The sequence below is a fragment of the Astatotilapia calliptera genome, chromosome 1 (assembly GCF_900246225.1).
Source record: "Astatotilapia calliptera chromosome 1, fAstCal1.2, whole genome shotgun sequence".
Lineage (NCBI taxonomy): Eukaryota > Metazoa > Chordata > Actinopteri > Cichliformes > Cichlidae > Astatotilapia > Astatotilapia calliptera.
The window spans coordinates 34,775,495-34,791,752 of NC_039302.1; the positions used below are offsets into that span (position 1 = coordinate 34,775,495).

General features: G+C 40.2%; 1 protein-coding gene across 1 annotated transcript; it reads right to left on the reverse strand.

The window, feature by feature from the left end:
• Positions 1–305: 305 nt before the first annotated feature.
• Positions 306–16,054, reverse strand: LOC113026698 (adhesion G-protein coupled receptor G2-like). Its single transcript, XM_026175763.1, has 12 exons — positions 15,989–16,054; positions 15,631–15,772; positions 14,992–15,111; positions 8,239–8,364; positions 8,051–8,096; positions 7,789–7,883; positions 5,652–5,767; positions 5,072–5,340; positions 4,834–4,924; positions 4,434–4,563; positions 1,691–1,847; positions 306–933 (listed from the first exon to the last, which is right to left on the reverse strand). Exons 1-12 carry the CDS (start codon positions 16,039–16,041, stop codon positions 851–853), a joined length of 1,428 nt encoding a protein of 475 aa, XP_026031548.1. The 5' UTR covers positions 16,042–16,054; the 3' UTR covers positions 306–850.
• Between the last annotated feature and the right edge of the window lie 204 nt (positions 16,055–16,258).

The following is a 16,258-nucleotide window of genomic DNA, read 5'->3' on the forward strand; positions in this document are numbered from 1 at the left end:
TACTGAACAAAACTGAGATCTGGGCTTTAGATTGCCAGTAACTATTCTACAAAAATATCAACCCAAAGGTTCTTTTTTTCCTGGAGTGACAGCTATTTTTTCAGTCATAAACTGGGTTAGCAAGAAAAAAATTGTTTGCAATAACGTCTTTATGATTAAACATTGAAAGGCAGCTATTACAATTATTATTGACACCACAGCCTTCAGTGATTCACAATGTTTTTAATATAAAATAAACCTCGAAACAGTCCAATTACAATAGAACATTAGAATGCTGTTCATGCAATTAACATAACAGCCTCCTAAAACACTAAACTAATGGCAGGTGAGTTTCATTTAAAACCTAGATTTGAGCTGGTATATAGAAATGTGAATGTGTGACTTAAGACAGAAAAATAAAAAGAGCAATTTTCTATTGTTATACCTCTGATCTCTGAAAGTGGGTGCAGAAGAGACACTTCATCTATCATCTGTCTTATTCTGGCCTTTCTTTCCTGCTTCGCTATTTCAATTTTTACTCTCAGAAGTGCTCCAAAAATGAAAAAGGCTCAAATGGGTTATAATCATATGTTACATGATCCGGTGGAACGTTAAACCCCTTGCCGCAAAGACTCTGTCTATTCTAATAACAAGAAAACTTCAAAATAAAGTGGAGCTGTTAAAATCTTCCCACTTAATACATTCATGTACATTTTTTAGTCTCAGTCACTGTCTTATCTGATACATTGTTTTATACATGAACTTAAGAAGAAAGAATGTTTCTAGATTTATATTACTTTACACATTTTAAAAGGAAACACATAGGCACTTCTTGGGTTACTGGTAGTTGTGTGTGAGCTAGGTGCTGGTGCTACGTTGTTTCACTGCTTGTATTAGTAACTGAGGTTTTAGCCTTTCTCAGTGACATCATAAACCACAGGAAGATGAAGAAACCTGCATGGAACAAGAAAGAGAGAGAGATAAGCAAATGTTTAGACTTTGTACAGGAGATACAATGAGTATGCACATTTGAAAATAAAAGCAGTAAATCAATGCTCAGTCAGGATCTGCAGGATGGAGACGTGATTAGAGGAATGGAGATAGCTGGGGAGAACAAAACATGGCTGAGAAAAGAATCATAACAGACAAGAAAGGAAGAAGAACTCATGACAACAAACAAACACCACAAAAACAAGAATGAAATAAATACAAGGTGCTCAACACACAAGGAAGGGTACACAGAGGGTGATAGAAACTAACAAGAGGCTAAAAAAAACTAAAGAAGGAAAGCACCCAGTACTATAACCAGGAACAGAACTATATAGTAAAACTAGTAGGGTTCAAAATGCAGGATTACCATAAATGACACATTATAATAACACACTTTAATAACATTGCTGCTCATTATTGACACAATTTTAACTTGTCATTTAATATTTTACACATATGTTAATATTAAACAATCTTTAATCACAAAGACAGTTGCCTCGAAGTGCTTTATATTATAAGGCAAAGACCCTAGCATACTGTAATAGAAAGAAAACAGAGAAAACTCCAATCATATGATCCCCCTATGACCAAGCACTTTAGCAACAGTGGGAAGGGAAAACTCCCTTTTAAGAGGGAGAAACCTATCACATAATCCTGGCAGGTAGAATAGCACTAATATGAGCCCAGAACTGAGCCTAACACATAAAATAGTTATACGGACCTTGAAATGAGTTCAGGATACAGAAGAGGTAGAGGCCAACAGTGGTCAGGTAGCCAAAAGAGAAGAAGACCAGGCCCCAGGTAATGCCGAGCAGAGTCATGACTCCCAGCAGGGTACAAATGTCTTTCTTTGCTCTGTCACGGTTACTCTGCCCAAACTGATTGGCCAAATATACAATTGCACACAGATAGATAAATGTGTTTGAAGAAACATTTTTACTTATCAAGGTATGTGTTGCTTTTCCTTTGTAAATAAATGACTACAAATATAATGCATTGCTCAAAATAATTAGAGGAACAACATAACAGCAACAATGGCAAAAGAACATCTCATTGGGGAAAAAAATCAATGCTGAAATGGACTGGTTAATGTGTTAGACGCGAAAGGATGCCATGCTATTTGAATAAAAATAATATTATCAACCTACACAGGTCTAAATTCACAGTAAGCCCAAACAATAAATGGAAAAATGATGCAACAGGCTTATTAGTTTTGCTGAAACTTCATTTCAGCCCCTCAAAGTGGTTCTTAGTAGTTTGTAGGCTCCCATGTGCTTATACGTATGTCTGGCAACATGCACATGCTCCTAATGAGATGATGGATGTCTTTGGGGAAATCCTCCCAGATCACCAGGGAATCATTGAACACTTGGACAGTTGAGCTGCAAATTGGCAGCATCGGATGAACCAAAAACACAATGTCCCAGAGGTGTTCTGTTGAATTTAGGTCAGATGTGTGTGGGGGCAGTGAATATTATCAGTTCCTTCATCCGACAGTAACTGTTTGCACACTCTCATCACATGAGGCCAAAATTGTCATGTGCCAGGAGGATCCAAGGGCCCAATGCTCCAGTTTAGGGTTGACAATGGGGCCAAGGATTTCAGTTTTATTTGTCATATGCAAGTTAGCACAGGGTCAACATTGGGTCAACATTTTAATAATAAAATGTATTTGACAAGCAGCAGACAGTCCCTCAGCGACAGATAGAGATCTCTCATTCCTGTAGTGTGTGTGTACACCTAATGGCAGTCAGGGTTCCTGTTGTTAATTTCATTAATACAGACGTCGACAAAATTGTTGGTACCCTTCGGTCAATGAAAGAAAAACTCACAATGGTCACAGAAATAACTAATCTGCCAAAAGTAATAATCAATTTTAAAAAAATCTATAAATCTTAACCAATGAATGTCAGTTATTGCTTTACAACCATGCTTCAACTGAGTTATTTCAAAAATAAATGGATGAAACAGGCCTGGACAAAAATGATGGTACCCACAACTTTATATTTTGTTCCACAACCTTTTGAGGCAATCACTGCAATCAAATGATTCCTGTAACTGTCAATGAGACTTCTGCACCTCTCAACAGGTATTTTGTCCCACTCCTCATGAGCAAACTGCTCCAGTTGTTTCCAGTTTGAAGGGCACCTTTTCCAGATTGCATGTTTCAGCTCCTTCCAAAGATGATCAATAGGAATGAGGTCAGGGCTCATAGAAGGCCACTTTAAAATAGTCCAAAGTTTCCCTCTTAGCCATCCTTGGGTGTTTCTAGCTGTGTGTGTTGTCCCGTTGTAAGACCCATGACCTGCGACTGAGACCAAGCTTTCTGACACTGGCCAGCACATTTCTCTCCAGAAGCCAACCTTTGTGGCTTGTCAACATGTAGTTTGGCATATTCCAGCCTGACTTTTTTATGATTTGTTTTCAACAATTGTGTCCTCCTTGGTTGTCTCCCATGTAGCCCACTTTGGCTCAAACGACAGTGCGATCTGACACTGATGTTCTTTGAGCATGAAGTTCAGCTTGGTTCTCTTTAGAAGTCTTTCTGGGCTCTTTTACCATTCAGGTTATCCGTCTCTTGGACTTGTCATAAAATTTCCTCCTGCGGCCACGTCAAGGGAGGTTGGCTACAGTCGCATGGATCTTAAATTTCTGAATGACATGGGCAACTGTAGTCACAGGAACATCTAGCTGCTTGGAGATGGTCTTATAGTCTTTACCTTTAACATGCTTGTCTATGATTTACTTTCTAATCTCCTGAGACAACTCTTTCTTTTACTTCCTCTGGTCCATGTTGAGTGTGGTACACACCATGTCACCAAACAACACAGTGACAACCTGGAGTCATAGGCACACTGACTGATTACAAGATTGTAGACACCTGCGATGGTGATTAGTGGACACACCTTGGATTAACATGTCCCTTTGGTCACATCATTTTTATTCTTTCCTAGGAGTACCATCATTTTTATCCAGGCCTGTTTCATGCATTTATATGTTAAATAACTCAGTTGAAGCATGGTTGAAAAGCAATGTTTGGCTTTCATTGGTTAAGATTTATAGATTTTTTTTTATTGATAATTACTTTTGGCAAATTAAAGTTATTTCTGTGACCATTGTGAGTTTTTCTTTCATTGTCCGAAGGGTACCAACAATTTTGTCGACGTCTGTATCAAAGCAGTTGAAACTGATTAAGAACATTTAATAACTTCCTTTCCTACTTAAATGATCAGATCAATATTTTCATAGAATTTACTTTGACTTAAACGCTAACAGACAGCCCATCCTACAGTCTAACCTTTAAAAGGAAGCTATGCATATTAAATAAAAATTAATGGTGGTGACGAGGGATGGTCTTCATTTTTGTTGTTAAATAGACTAATTTCTTGTTGCGTTTTGAGATTTCACAGAACATATTGACATAGAAAACATCAATTTCAATAGCAACATAAAACTGCCTGTACCTCTGTGCTTTTGCGTAGAATCAAGACACGTCTGATTGTCGCTCCAAACATAAACATGTTAAAGAGGAACACCAAGCTGAACAGTCCCACTGTAGTTCCCATCTTTACATAGTTATTGGTTATATAGCATCTAAAAAAAAAGGGAGTGTAGGTGATCCGTGTTTTAGTCTCTTACTCTGTGAAATTAAAAAGTACATTTTGTACTTCATAGAGGTGTTATTGCAGATGATTTAGATACATGTGGTTAAATATACCAGAAACTTCTCAGTATTTTAATTTTGGTGAAACTGGGTTTGCTGCCTAATGTTTATGTTACATTTATGACAAAGGACTACAGTGTGAACATGCCAAGATACAGAAAGTATGATGCATATTTATTTTATGAATAAATATGAATTACATTGCAGTTTTGTTGGAGCTGTCCAGAGGGACTTGGCCATAAAAGCCTCTGTCAATGATCACCACCACTGACACAATGACTGTAGGAACACCTGAAACACAAGAACTGAACAGTTATACAATATAAAGCATCTTGAGGTGACTGTTGTTGTGATTTAGCGCTATATGAATAAAATTGAATTGAATTATTCTGATGATGATGATGATAAACAGCTTCATGCCTAAATTATTCCACTCACCCCATCCCACCACACTGAGTTTGAGCAGGTATCTCTTGATGTAGATGTTGAAGACTTTGACTAAGAGAAGGTAGAGGTGGAATCCCTCCAAGGCCATCCAGATGAAAGTGGCCAGCAGAGAGTAGTGAAGGGCAAGAGCCATGTATAAACAGAGCCCAGAGGAGGACACTGCTGCCGCTGCTTGATTGGGCAGGAAGTGTAGGTTGAGGAGGATAAGTGCAATCACGAGGTTGATGTGGACCCTCATAGAAACATCTTCTCTGACTTTTCTGGCAAATACAGGAGTTGTGATTCATGGTACGTGACAACTTTCAAGCAGATTATTTGGTCATATTTTGTTTGGGAAAAAAATGGAAAATCCAGTAAGGAAGAAAGAAGGAAAGAGAATAAAGACAATACAGATGAGAAACGATGGGATTAGAGGAAAAAGATTAAAATAATGCAAAAAAAAGACAAAAGGATAATTGACAATAAGTGAGAAAATGCTGAAGAGTTGATGGGAGCAGGAGAGGAGGATGCTATTAGAAATAGGGAGGATTAAGTTTTGAAGGATGTCATCAATCAGAAAACAGATAATTACCTATTTGTGATGAAGAGAAAAACAGTGATGACGAGGGTAAAAAGAGACAGACTGCAGCCAATCAGAGTGATGTATGTTAAAATCTCCTGGTCTTTAGGTGATGGGGAAGCAGTGACCTGTGGAGAAAATGCACTTTCACATTATTTTGCAGCATCTCCATTGTGAGTTAAAATTCAAAACAAAAAGACACACAAAGTATAAAGAGCTGATGTATATTAGAGAAAAATTACACAGATAAGATGGGGACAAATCAATTAAACAATGAACATTGGATGAGTACAGATGGCACTAACAGAGGAATAAAGATTACAGTCATGAGTTGTAAAGTGAGCATTTGTAGCAGGAAAAGATGACTATGTGGAGATTTTTGTTTTGGCATCTAGTGGTAGTATCAGGAATGATACAGATCAAGGGCATCTTTCTATTTTGACAGAGTATCATTTTAAGCATGCAGTAATGTTAGTATCATGAAAGTCACCCCTCATTTCTTTGTATTTAGCTTCTAAGGATTCTTCTTATAATTTTATTTTAAACTAGTTTGTATCATTGTTACTAGCAGTTTGTTGGAAAACAACAGGTTTTTTTTCCCATTTCTTCAGTTCATCCTATGAAAAATGGCAAAAGTAGCACAGGTTTAAGGGCATTGAATAATATATTTGCACCAACAAACTGATTCCAAACAAGCTTTTAGCAAATACACTATTCATGTTCCTAAAGTTAATCTAACTTTCAATTTATGTTTTTTCCTATGGGTCCCAAACCATATAGTTCTGTGACCTTGATCTACAACATACAAATGAAAAGGAAAAAAGAGATTAGGATGGGTAACAGAAGTAAAGGAAGAAAAGTACTGTAATATCGTTAAAAACACTCCAGGGTTGAAATGTTGAATTTCCAAGTTTTTCAGTAAATGCTCTATAAATCATTAAAATAATCAAAGTTAGTTTAATTTAGGACATGATTTCTTATGATGGTTAAACTTTGAATTAAAGGACTTAGGAACAGATTAAATTCAGTGAATGTCTTCCAGTGTTGGGCAAGTTACTTTGAAAAAGTAATTAATTATAGTTACTTCTTCAAAAAAGTAACTGAGTTAGTAACTGAGTTACAGTTTGCCTTGAAAAACTATTTACTTTGCCTTGTTTGGTATCATCCTTTTCAGCACAACCTCACGTGTCTGAATTTAAAGTTATGTTTTCATTTCGACATACTGTATTAACACAACTGATCTACAATCAGACAAAAAACAAAATCCGAATAGAAAAAGTTAAATTTTTTACTGTAACAACCACAAACATGTTTAATGAATCGTATTTCATAAATTTAAATGCAAATATAAATGGTCAATTTTAAAATCCTATGCACAAGTTTTGCAAACAACAAAGTTATTTGCAGCCATTTACCTTTTACCTTGATTTTTTTATAACCATTTCAAACTATTAACATAACAATCAGGTGTTCTGCATTGAATAAGATGCCACACAAATTATTTGTGCCACTCCAAATATTTCTGTCCACTACAAAGGAGAACATCACAGCCTGATACCTGCAGGTCTGACAGCAGCAGGTATATCACTCCTGTTTTCTACCTATATCATTTTTGATTGGTCGACACATGGTGCATTTTACACCAACACGAAAGGGCAGGTTTTTTTTTTTTTTGGTAATAAGCAGAGAGTGCTTGCTAGCTCTGTCCTTAGACAGTAAATGTAACAAAACTATTGATGAAAAAAACCAAGCGTATATATTAGGCTGTTAGTAACGCCGTTACTTGTAATGCCGTTATTCCCATCACTGACGTCTTCACAAAGACAGAGAAACACATCTGTGTTTTTATGTTTGCCTCTCCACACACACAGTGTCACTACTGGGGGAAAAAGTAACACAGAACAACTTTTTACCGAAGCATGAGAAACATATAGTTAAACTATGTCAAACTCAGCATGAACGTGCTGGATTATTAGTAACACACCTGCCAACTGAAGAAGATCAGAAAATGGTTGTTAAGATAAATGAAGAGAGATTTCACATTTTATTACTGAGGTGTTTGTCAATATTTTGTTGATGAAGTATCATTTAGTCTAAAGACACATAATTCTTGAATTAGACTTTTTATAATGAATATGTTGACTCCTACCAGGAGCACAGCAAAGTATGTGAGATGGTCACAGGAACAGGTGAGATGATTTTCACCACGTGTCCATAGGGTAATGCAGCCATCCTGACTGAAATCTGATAAGTCAAACAAAGAGATCAGTTATGCATAAGATGCTATTACATCCAGGTCATATCAGCGCATCTTTGTGATTTTGAGAAAAACCACAAACAACAATGACTCCGGTTTATAAAATAAATATTCATGTTAGACACTAATGATAATGTGAAGCTTGGTTACTCACTTTTTCTTGACAAGTTAAAGAAGTGGCACAAGGCGTTTTGGGTTTCCTATGTCACAGAAATATTACATGTTAACATGTTTTTATTACACGTACCTAATTTATGTGAATTTGTTGAATATAAAATGTATTTAATAATATAATGTTAACAGGCCAAAATAGAGTAAATGATAAAATTCAGAAGCAGTTACATTTATTTCCCTGGTAAGGTTGATGGTGATATTGACACGCTGCTGTAGTCCTGATATGTTCTTGCCCTCCACACTCAGGCCAACCAGTAATCGATCATACACTTCATATTGGGATCCTAAAATCCTCTACAATAAAACACAAATTCATCAGTTGGTTTTCACAAGAAAGATTAATCTAAGCTTTGTCTATTCTGAAATACATCTACTATTATTTGCATCATATTTAAAGGTGTTGTTGATTTTTCCCTTAGGCATAAACCTTCTTACATAAACCTGCATATTAAATTGTATTTACTGTAATCACATTTTATGCATTATTGCAAAGAGCTAAAGAGCATCTATTTCTGCACAGTTGGTTGAATGTGCCACATCCTGTTTTGTAAAATATTACAGCCTGTGTGAAAGCTGAACTCTTAATATCTCCATATTTAAAAACAAAATGTAAAAAATAATGGTAAATGGATTCGTTCTTATTTAGCAATTTTTTACTCTGAATACTCAACGTGCTTTATATTCACACTTTCATTAATAATCAGTTTCATTTACACTCATTAATACTCTGATGGATACATCAGAGAGCAACTTGTGGTTACTATGTGCCCAACGATATTTGGCTCACAGACTGGAGCAGACAGGGATCAAACCGCCAACCTTCCCACATGGAAAAGATATATATAAATCTTATAAAGTTTTTAAATCTGTCTTGTATGAAACTTGTATGAAAAGCATACAAGAGTGAAAACACATATAAGATCCCTTGAAAAATTATATAATGAAACTTGTATGTTTTGTATACTTACTAAAAAATATATGAAAGTAATGAGAAAGTGGCCACTTTCATGAGTAAATCATATATGTTTTTACTATTTCTTTTCCATATGGGTTAGGAGGTGACCTGCTCTACCTCCTGAGCTACAGCCACTGGCCCTGTTGTATGTTTCTTCTTATCACTAAAATTGGAGCAGCTCCCAAAGGGGTCTTTAAATTTAAAAGCTCAGCATTAGAAAAGTTTACAAACTAATGCACTGTTACTCACATTATCAGCATTTTTTAAATAAATAAATGACTGCACTATTATATCACTAAATTAAACATTAAATTAATGTTCCTGTGGTGAAAACATTGACATATTCCATGTTTTCACCACAGTTTACTTAAACATTAGCTCATTGAGTCATAAGGTATGTTGTTGAAAACAAACTTATTATGTCATGAGGGTCCTCTATCTGCATGATTTACAAAATTTTAGAGACAAAAAAAAAAGAAAAAAAGAAAGAGGTCAAGAAAGCATAACTTTGAAGGTCCAAGGTACAAAGTTCAAAACAAGATGGTTCTGGAGGTTGACCCAGAGGTCAGCAAGACAAGAGTCCATGAAGCTTCCATTCCAAAGGTCGACCCGACGGCTGACAACACAAGAGTCCAAAGCAAAACTGCTCCTGAGGCTGGCTGCGCAGAAAGCAGCGGCGACGGAGGCTCAGGAGGCTGTCTATGACACCACAGATGGCCTGAAAAGTTGCCACCGACCATGCGTTGCTTGTACGCAGCCGCCAACCGTGCGGTGCTGGACGTGGGCCAGATGGCGACGGATCAGGTGGTGTTGATGGTGGCACTGAGGGCTGAACGAGCCCCACAGACCCTCCAGCATTGGCAGATGGCTGGACAGGCCCCTTGGAACCTCCAGCTGGCGAAACATGAGGCTGGACAGGCCCCTCAGGCCCCCCAGCTGACTTGACCTGATGCTGGCTGGGTTCTCTGGCTGGAGCAGATGCAAGGCCAGACGGTGTGGAAACCTCTGGCTGAGGCGAAGTCAGCTGGATCTCTGTGAAACGGACAGCCAGCTCGGGTTGCCTTTCAGGCTCCAGCAACACACAGTCTATTGTGGGCTGGATGGGCTTGCCTGAGCCCTCGGTGAAAGTTGCTGCAGACTGTGGGGAAAGCACGCAGTAGAGACAGAACACTGAGACAGCCCAGCAGAGCTCCCAGGGGAAGCAGCTGAGGTGGGCTGAGAGAATTCAGTAGAGCTCTCAGGCAATAAAGGTGGTGGTTGAACAGGGAACTGTGAGGATAACAGAACTGGAGACTGAATTGATGCCTGAGCTGGTGAGAAAATATGTGGCTGAACTAGTGACAGGATCTAAACTGCTGGCTGAGCTGGCAACTGTGCTAAGGACTGCGCTAAAGGGTGAACAAACTGTACTGGCCCCCAAGCCTCCAGGGGTTGAGTGTCTGTCGAGGCCAGACAGGCAGCCAGACATTAATTTTTTCACTGTTTTATATTATTTTATTTGTATTTTTGGTTTTATTGTGAAACACTTTGCGATTTTTATCTGTGAATTGTGCTATAAATAAATTTTACTTACGAGTGGTGACACAGTTCTTAAAAATGATTGAGCTAAAACACTCAGCCTCCGGAAAAATAATCTGTGAGGAAGAAATCCTAGGTTCAGGAAGAGCTAACGAAAAACAGTCTTTTGTACCACAACTTTAGAATAAGTATCCCTGAGGAAAACAGTCATTAGATTCACATGGTCCGAACACATATTCGCTTCCTTTACACTCAAAGTGAGTTCCCGACATGGAAACATTAATCTGGCAGTTATGTGACTGAGGGGTGTTTCCTCCTGAGTCCAAATTATTGATCACTGAATGTAGAGTTTTGACTTCAACCACACAGGTGTGTTCAGAGTCATTATCCTCGGTCTTTAATACATTTAACACAGGTGTAGAAAAACGTAAATCTAAACTGCCTCTCTTGCACTCACCAGGATTGTATTGATCATTTTTAGGAACACAAGCTAAATCAAGATAGTTACAGGCCACAGAAGGAATAACAGTCTCTTCCTTCAAAGGGAAAGCAGAAGAAAACCTGTGGGTCCCCGGTTAGTTTGGGAGCCGAGCGCTCAATCTCCCGTCCGGGGAGCACAGAGATGAAAGCAGTCTTAAACTCCTTAGAGCTGGATTTCACAATTTGCACAATCACGGAGTCCAAATCACCATCAGGGTGTATACCTCACCCCTGACGTCGTTGCCCACCTCTCAATTTTAAATACACTTAGTCATTGAGGGTTAGCAGGAGGGACTATGCGCTTACCTGCTGCTCCTTGGCAGGTAGCTCCATGCCCTCCTGGGTTTTAATTGCACCTTAGAACACATATGCATCAACACTACAATGAGCGGGTGGAGGGAGGTTTGGAGTCTTCTCCCACCCCCATTCTCTGCGGCCTGCTGGAGCGGGAGGGCTAGTAGGAGGAGTTGGCCGTCCGACTGCGGTCTGGGGTGTGGGGCCTCCCTGCTGCTGCGGAGTCGGGGTGGTCTGCCTCTCCCCACCGCAGGGAAAAGGGTAACACCACCTGGGTCTGGGTGCAATTCCCCCCTCCAGGGGCAAGGGTACCTAGACCCGGTTTGTAGAGTACGCTTGGGGAGTGTGATTGTGTGTACAGCGTCTCTTTATGTCTGTCTCTACGTTGGTTGAGTGTGGAGTGAGTGCATATGAGAGCATGAGGGTGGGAATGGATGTTTGTGTCTGTGTGTACCTGTATGTCTGTGTCTATATGTCAGGTTGGGTATCAGACGCCACCTCTCTGGGGACACCTCAGGCCCTCCAAGGTTTGGAGGCCTATCTCCACCCACCACCACTTCCCCTGCCGGTGGCGGACTCCCTCAGGTGTCGGTGTGTTGGTGGTTCTTTGTGTCTGGGGGTGGGCGTCCGGGTACACACCGGCTCACTCCTTGGCGGCCGCTTGTCGGGGCCTGGGGCTCGCTCGGGCCCCTTTGGAGGTGGGGTGCCCCCGGCCTCTCGGCCTAGGGCTCGGTCACTCAGGCGCAGCTGGGGGCCGGCGGAGCTCACGGGCGCGTCACTGCAACTCCCCCTGACTTCTGCTCCGCGGCTGCTGGGCGAGCCCTCATCTGGGACTCTCCTCAGCTCTTACTGGGACAGTGGCGCGGCTGCCCCTCTGTTGGTCTTCCATGGTCTCTTGTGTTCTGGGGGCCTCTGGATGTCTGGAGTTTTGATCTCCTCCATACCCGCTTCACACCCTGGAGGACGGGGCTGTGGCCCCCCCACACTCCCTAGCAGATCATTACATGGAGAAACCTTTGGAATGCAAGCATGCTGATCCACACAGGTATGCACACATGGGTATTCACAGACGCGGACTAAAGCTTTCTTGGCTGCTGCCTCAAAGCACACTGTGCGCTGTCTATCTTGCGTGCTGCACAATATCGTTTATTACTTAGTAAATACTGATATCTATGACTAGCTAGTTTATTGTGATGGTGCTTTGTTTTCTCTATTATTATGTTGCTCTTTGTTGTTTGCTGTCTCCTCTGTTTGTTTTTGTTTGTTTGTTTGTTTGTTTTTTTTCTCCATACAGGTGACCCAGGAGTTTTTTTTTTGTTTTTTTTGTCTCTCTTCCCCCCCCTTCTCACCGTCTCTTCTCCCCTTTGGTTTTCTTTCTTTCTCTCCCCCTCTCTCTCTCATTCATTCCCCCTGTCCTATTTATTTAAAAAAAAAAAAAAAATGACAAAGGATGAACTGAAGCTCTGCCATCACGTAATGTCGCATACTGCTGTTTCTGATGTCATTTAGAAAAGAAAAAAAAAAAAAAGAGCTGGATTTCACAGCTTCGGCAGTTTCAATTCTTCGCTCGGAGGCACCTGGCAAAAATGCTTTGCAGTCCATAGTGCATGAGTCTGTTCCTTCTAAATTGATTGTCTTTAATCCTCCCTGCCCAGAGGGAGCAAAACAAGCACCACTCTGACTCACCTCTGCCAGTTGCTGCGGGGAAGATGGTGACTCTAACCGTGGCGGGCAGCGTTTGCAGCGGAGACGCCGCCTTCTCCTAGCAGTGGGCTCAAGGGGAGCTGATGACACGGCAGCTGATGGTGAAGTGATGGCTGAGTCCTCAGCATCTGAACACATCCTTGCCAGAAACGAGGCAGGCGACAGGTGGTCAGACCGAGACAGTGAGGGCCAGTGGCTGGCCCCTGGCGGAGACGTGGATTCAGAGGACTCCGGGTTGGAGTGTAGCCTCAGCAAGTCGACCCAAATCCCCTTGGGGCCGTGAGGCAGTGATGCTGAGCGCTGAGTCAAGGCAGCGACCCTGACAGCTTAAGCTAGCACGTGGGCGCGGAGCCCCTCTTTTAGCGGGGCCAGAGAATCAAAAGTTTCCACAAGTTGCGTCATCTGGCTGAGGCGCGGCTCTTTTAGAGAGGTGGCGTCCGCAGCCACCAATCCAATGCTCACTGCCATAGCATCCCTGGACCCGCAGATGGAATCCATGATGTGGCGGAGCCTCCCCAGCTCCTCGCCGACCTCCTTTGGAATGTCTACTGGAACTGACATGGTCGAGTCGTACTATCACGGTCTGCGGGAGGCGGGCCTGGCGTGGGAGTGTGAGGATCCAGGTGCAGACACAGACGAGGAGACAGTACTGAACTTGAAATGAAAAGTGAGCCTTGATTTTGGCTGATTAACGTGGCAAACAACAGAAAGCAGGCAAAACAAAACTAAAAGCTGAAATGGAAAAACTAAAAACTGACACAGGGAAGGCTAAGACAAGGTGACAATAATGAATATGACTGAGTCAGCTATAAACAGGACTCTGTGCTGGAACATGAAACAACTATGAAACATATACACGAAAGCAACATGACCAGCACGGAGTCCTGAAACCTGACATAACATGGGGAAGTTAAATAAATGGTAAAATGGTAAATGGCCTGTATTTATATAGCGCCTTACTAGTCCCTAAGGACCCCAAAGCGCTTTACATATCCAGTCATCCACCCATTCACACACACATTCACACACTGGTGATGGCAAGCTACATTGTAGCCACAGCCACCCTGGGGCGCACTGACAGAGGCGAGGCTGCCGGACACTGGCGCCACCGGGCCCTCTGACCACCACCAGTAGGCAACGGGTGAAGTGTCTTGCCCAAGGACACAACGACCGAGACTGTCCAAGCCAGGGCTCGAACCGGCAACCTTCCGATTACAAGACGAACTCCCAACTCTTGAGCCACGATCGCCCCAATAGATGACTCAACCCTGACTGAAAGAAAAACAAAGACTAAATACACACAAGGGATGATCAAGGGAAGTGGCCACACATGGGAGCACAGCTGAAACACATGAACCCAATGACAGGACAGCGGAAGTGAAACTAAATACAATGAACAAAGAACACTGGAGTCTTTCAAAATAGAACAGGAAACATGGAGACGTAAACATGACACATGGGGAACCTGATAAACCATGAACTAAACTGCAAACTATGTATGACTGAATAACTAGATAACTGAAAAGAAACTCGAATACAGATGAAATAACAAAATAACATGAAACTCAGAAACACTGGGTCACATGACCCAAGACCATGACACTTGGGGGTCTAAGCCCACACATTAAAGTCACTGTGCCTCCTCAGCTGATACATTTCAACTGTAAGTTATTGTGATTCATGTTGTGTGGTAATGGAAAACTTGTGGACAATAAGTTACTGCAGTGCAATTTTACTTTAATTATTTTATTAGTGGTTCAGCATTTAAGATAGTTGTATAGCATGACCCATGAAAATTGTAAAATAAAAAATAAAAATGTAATGTTGAGGATAATGTGCACTCAAAGTCAGCATTTCTGGTGCATATGTCTAGTTCATATGGTCTGCAAACAAAGAAGTTGAGTTAGCATTGTGAAATCTATGCACATACACAAAATGTAAATTTTATAACACAAAATCATCTCCCTGACCTGTTTCTTTTCAGGCCACTTGAGCTTGAGGAACACAATCGTGTTGTTCAGTCCAGGATTCAGTTCTTTCGGCAGCTGAACGCTCACTGTTCTGCTTGGAAGATGATCATATGATATTTCCTATATTATCAAACAAGAAGAGAAACATTCATTCATGTGAATGCCTGTAATAACACAATGAAACTCTCAACTAAGACTGATGGGTATGATTTCTTTGTTGCAAAAAAACTAAAATAATGTTCTGACAATGAATATTAGGAAAATAATTAAATATATTTAAGCATCTAATATGGAACTACATAACACATCATTAAGATTCATACTCTTTGAAGCAGCACCAAATTTTAATCTATAAAGTAAATGTTGAGGTGCTACATAGCAAAAATAATAATATACAACCTGTTTTGTTGCTTATGAAAAATGTAAGCAATATACATGTACACTGTTTGTATCCTATTGATTTCCCAATGTCAAACATTCCATCTTTTTTTCTTTACAGTGATAATAAATATTTTCATATAAAAAAAAAAAAAAATCATAACCAGAAAGTGAATGTATGTATGCACATCCTTTTAAAGCAAGTTAGTTACTGTCACAATCATTTTTAAATTAATATGAAATCAGATTTTTTTTAAATACCTTATCACTCGCATGAATATCGAAGCCGTTGAACATGTCATTGGGTTCATACTGGAGAGCAACAACATGGTCAGAAGTCATTGCTAAATGGCTCCCGTTTATTTTTCCTTTCGCTATGAAATCTTCTAGTTCCTCAATTGCGCTTGTGGAAAAGGACAAGAAAATATTAGCGTGACTCATTTTGCTGTCTCTCATTAATTCTTATACTACATACATAAGGTATACTTAAGGTATATACTTAAGGTATATACATACTATATACCTTAAAATCTTAACTCTGTGTTGTACTCCTACGTACATAAAACTCCAAACAATTGAAATAAAAAAGTGTGCTGTGATTTGGAATGAGAGTGTTTACTTGATAGTGTCATCCATGCTTCCAGTTTCCAAAATGTTGTCTACATAGTTCATACAGCAGCAGGAATCATCTGTAAAATAACATCAATTTTCACATTTTTACTACATTCAATATATTAATTTAATATCTAAAAGTCCTACAGGAGTTCTCACATTTTCACCTGTAAACTCTGGTACATTTTTATTTACTGTATTACCCAAGAACAAAGATGCGTGGGAGAGACACTTCAAACCTAAAGCATAGAAACAAGCATCTTAGTCACAGGTCAGT

Excerpts from the sequence above, each read along its gene's own strand:
- LOC113026698 (XM_026175763.1), bottom strand. The coding sequence starts at position 16,041 with ATGAACTATGTAGACAACATTTTGGAAACTGGAAGCATGGATGACACT. Across the intron at positions 4,925-5,071 it reads ACTCAGTGTGGTGGGATGGG|GTGTTCCTACAGTCATTGTG; the intron begins GTGAGTGGAATA and ends CTTGTGTTTCAG. Across the intron at positions 934-1,690 it reads TATCCTGAACTCATTTCAAG|GTTTCTTCATCTTCCTGTGG; the intron begins GTCCGTATAACT and ends TGTTCCATGCAG.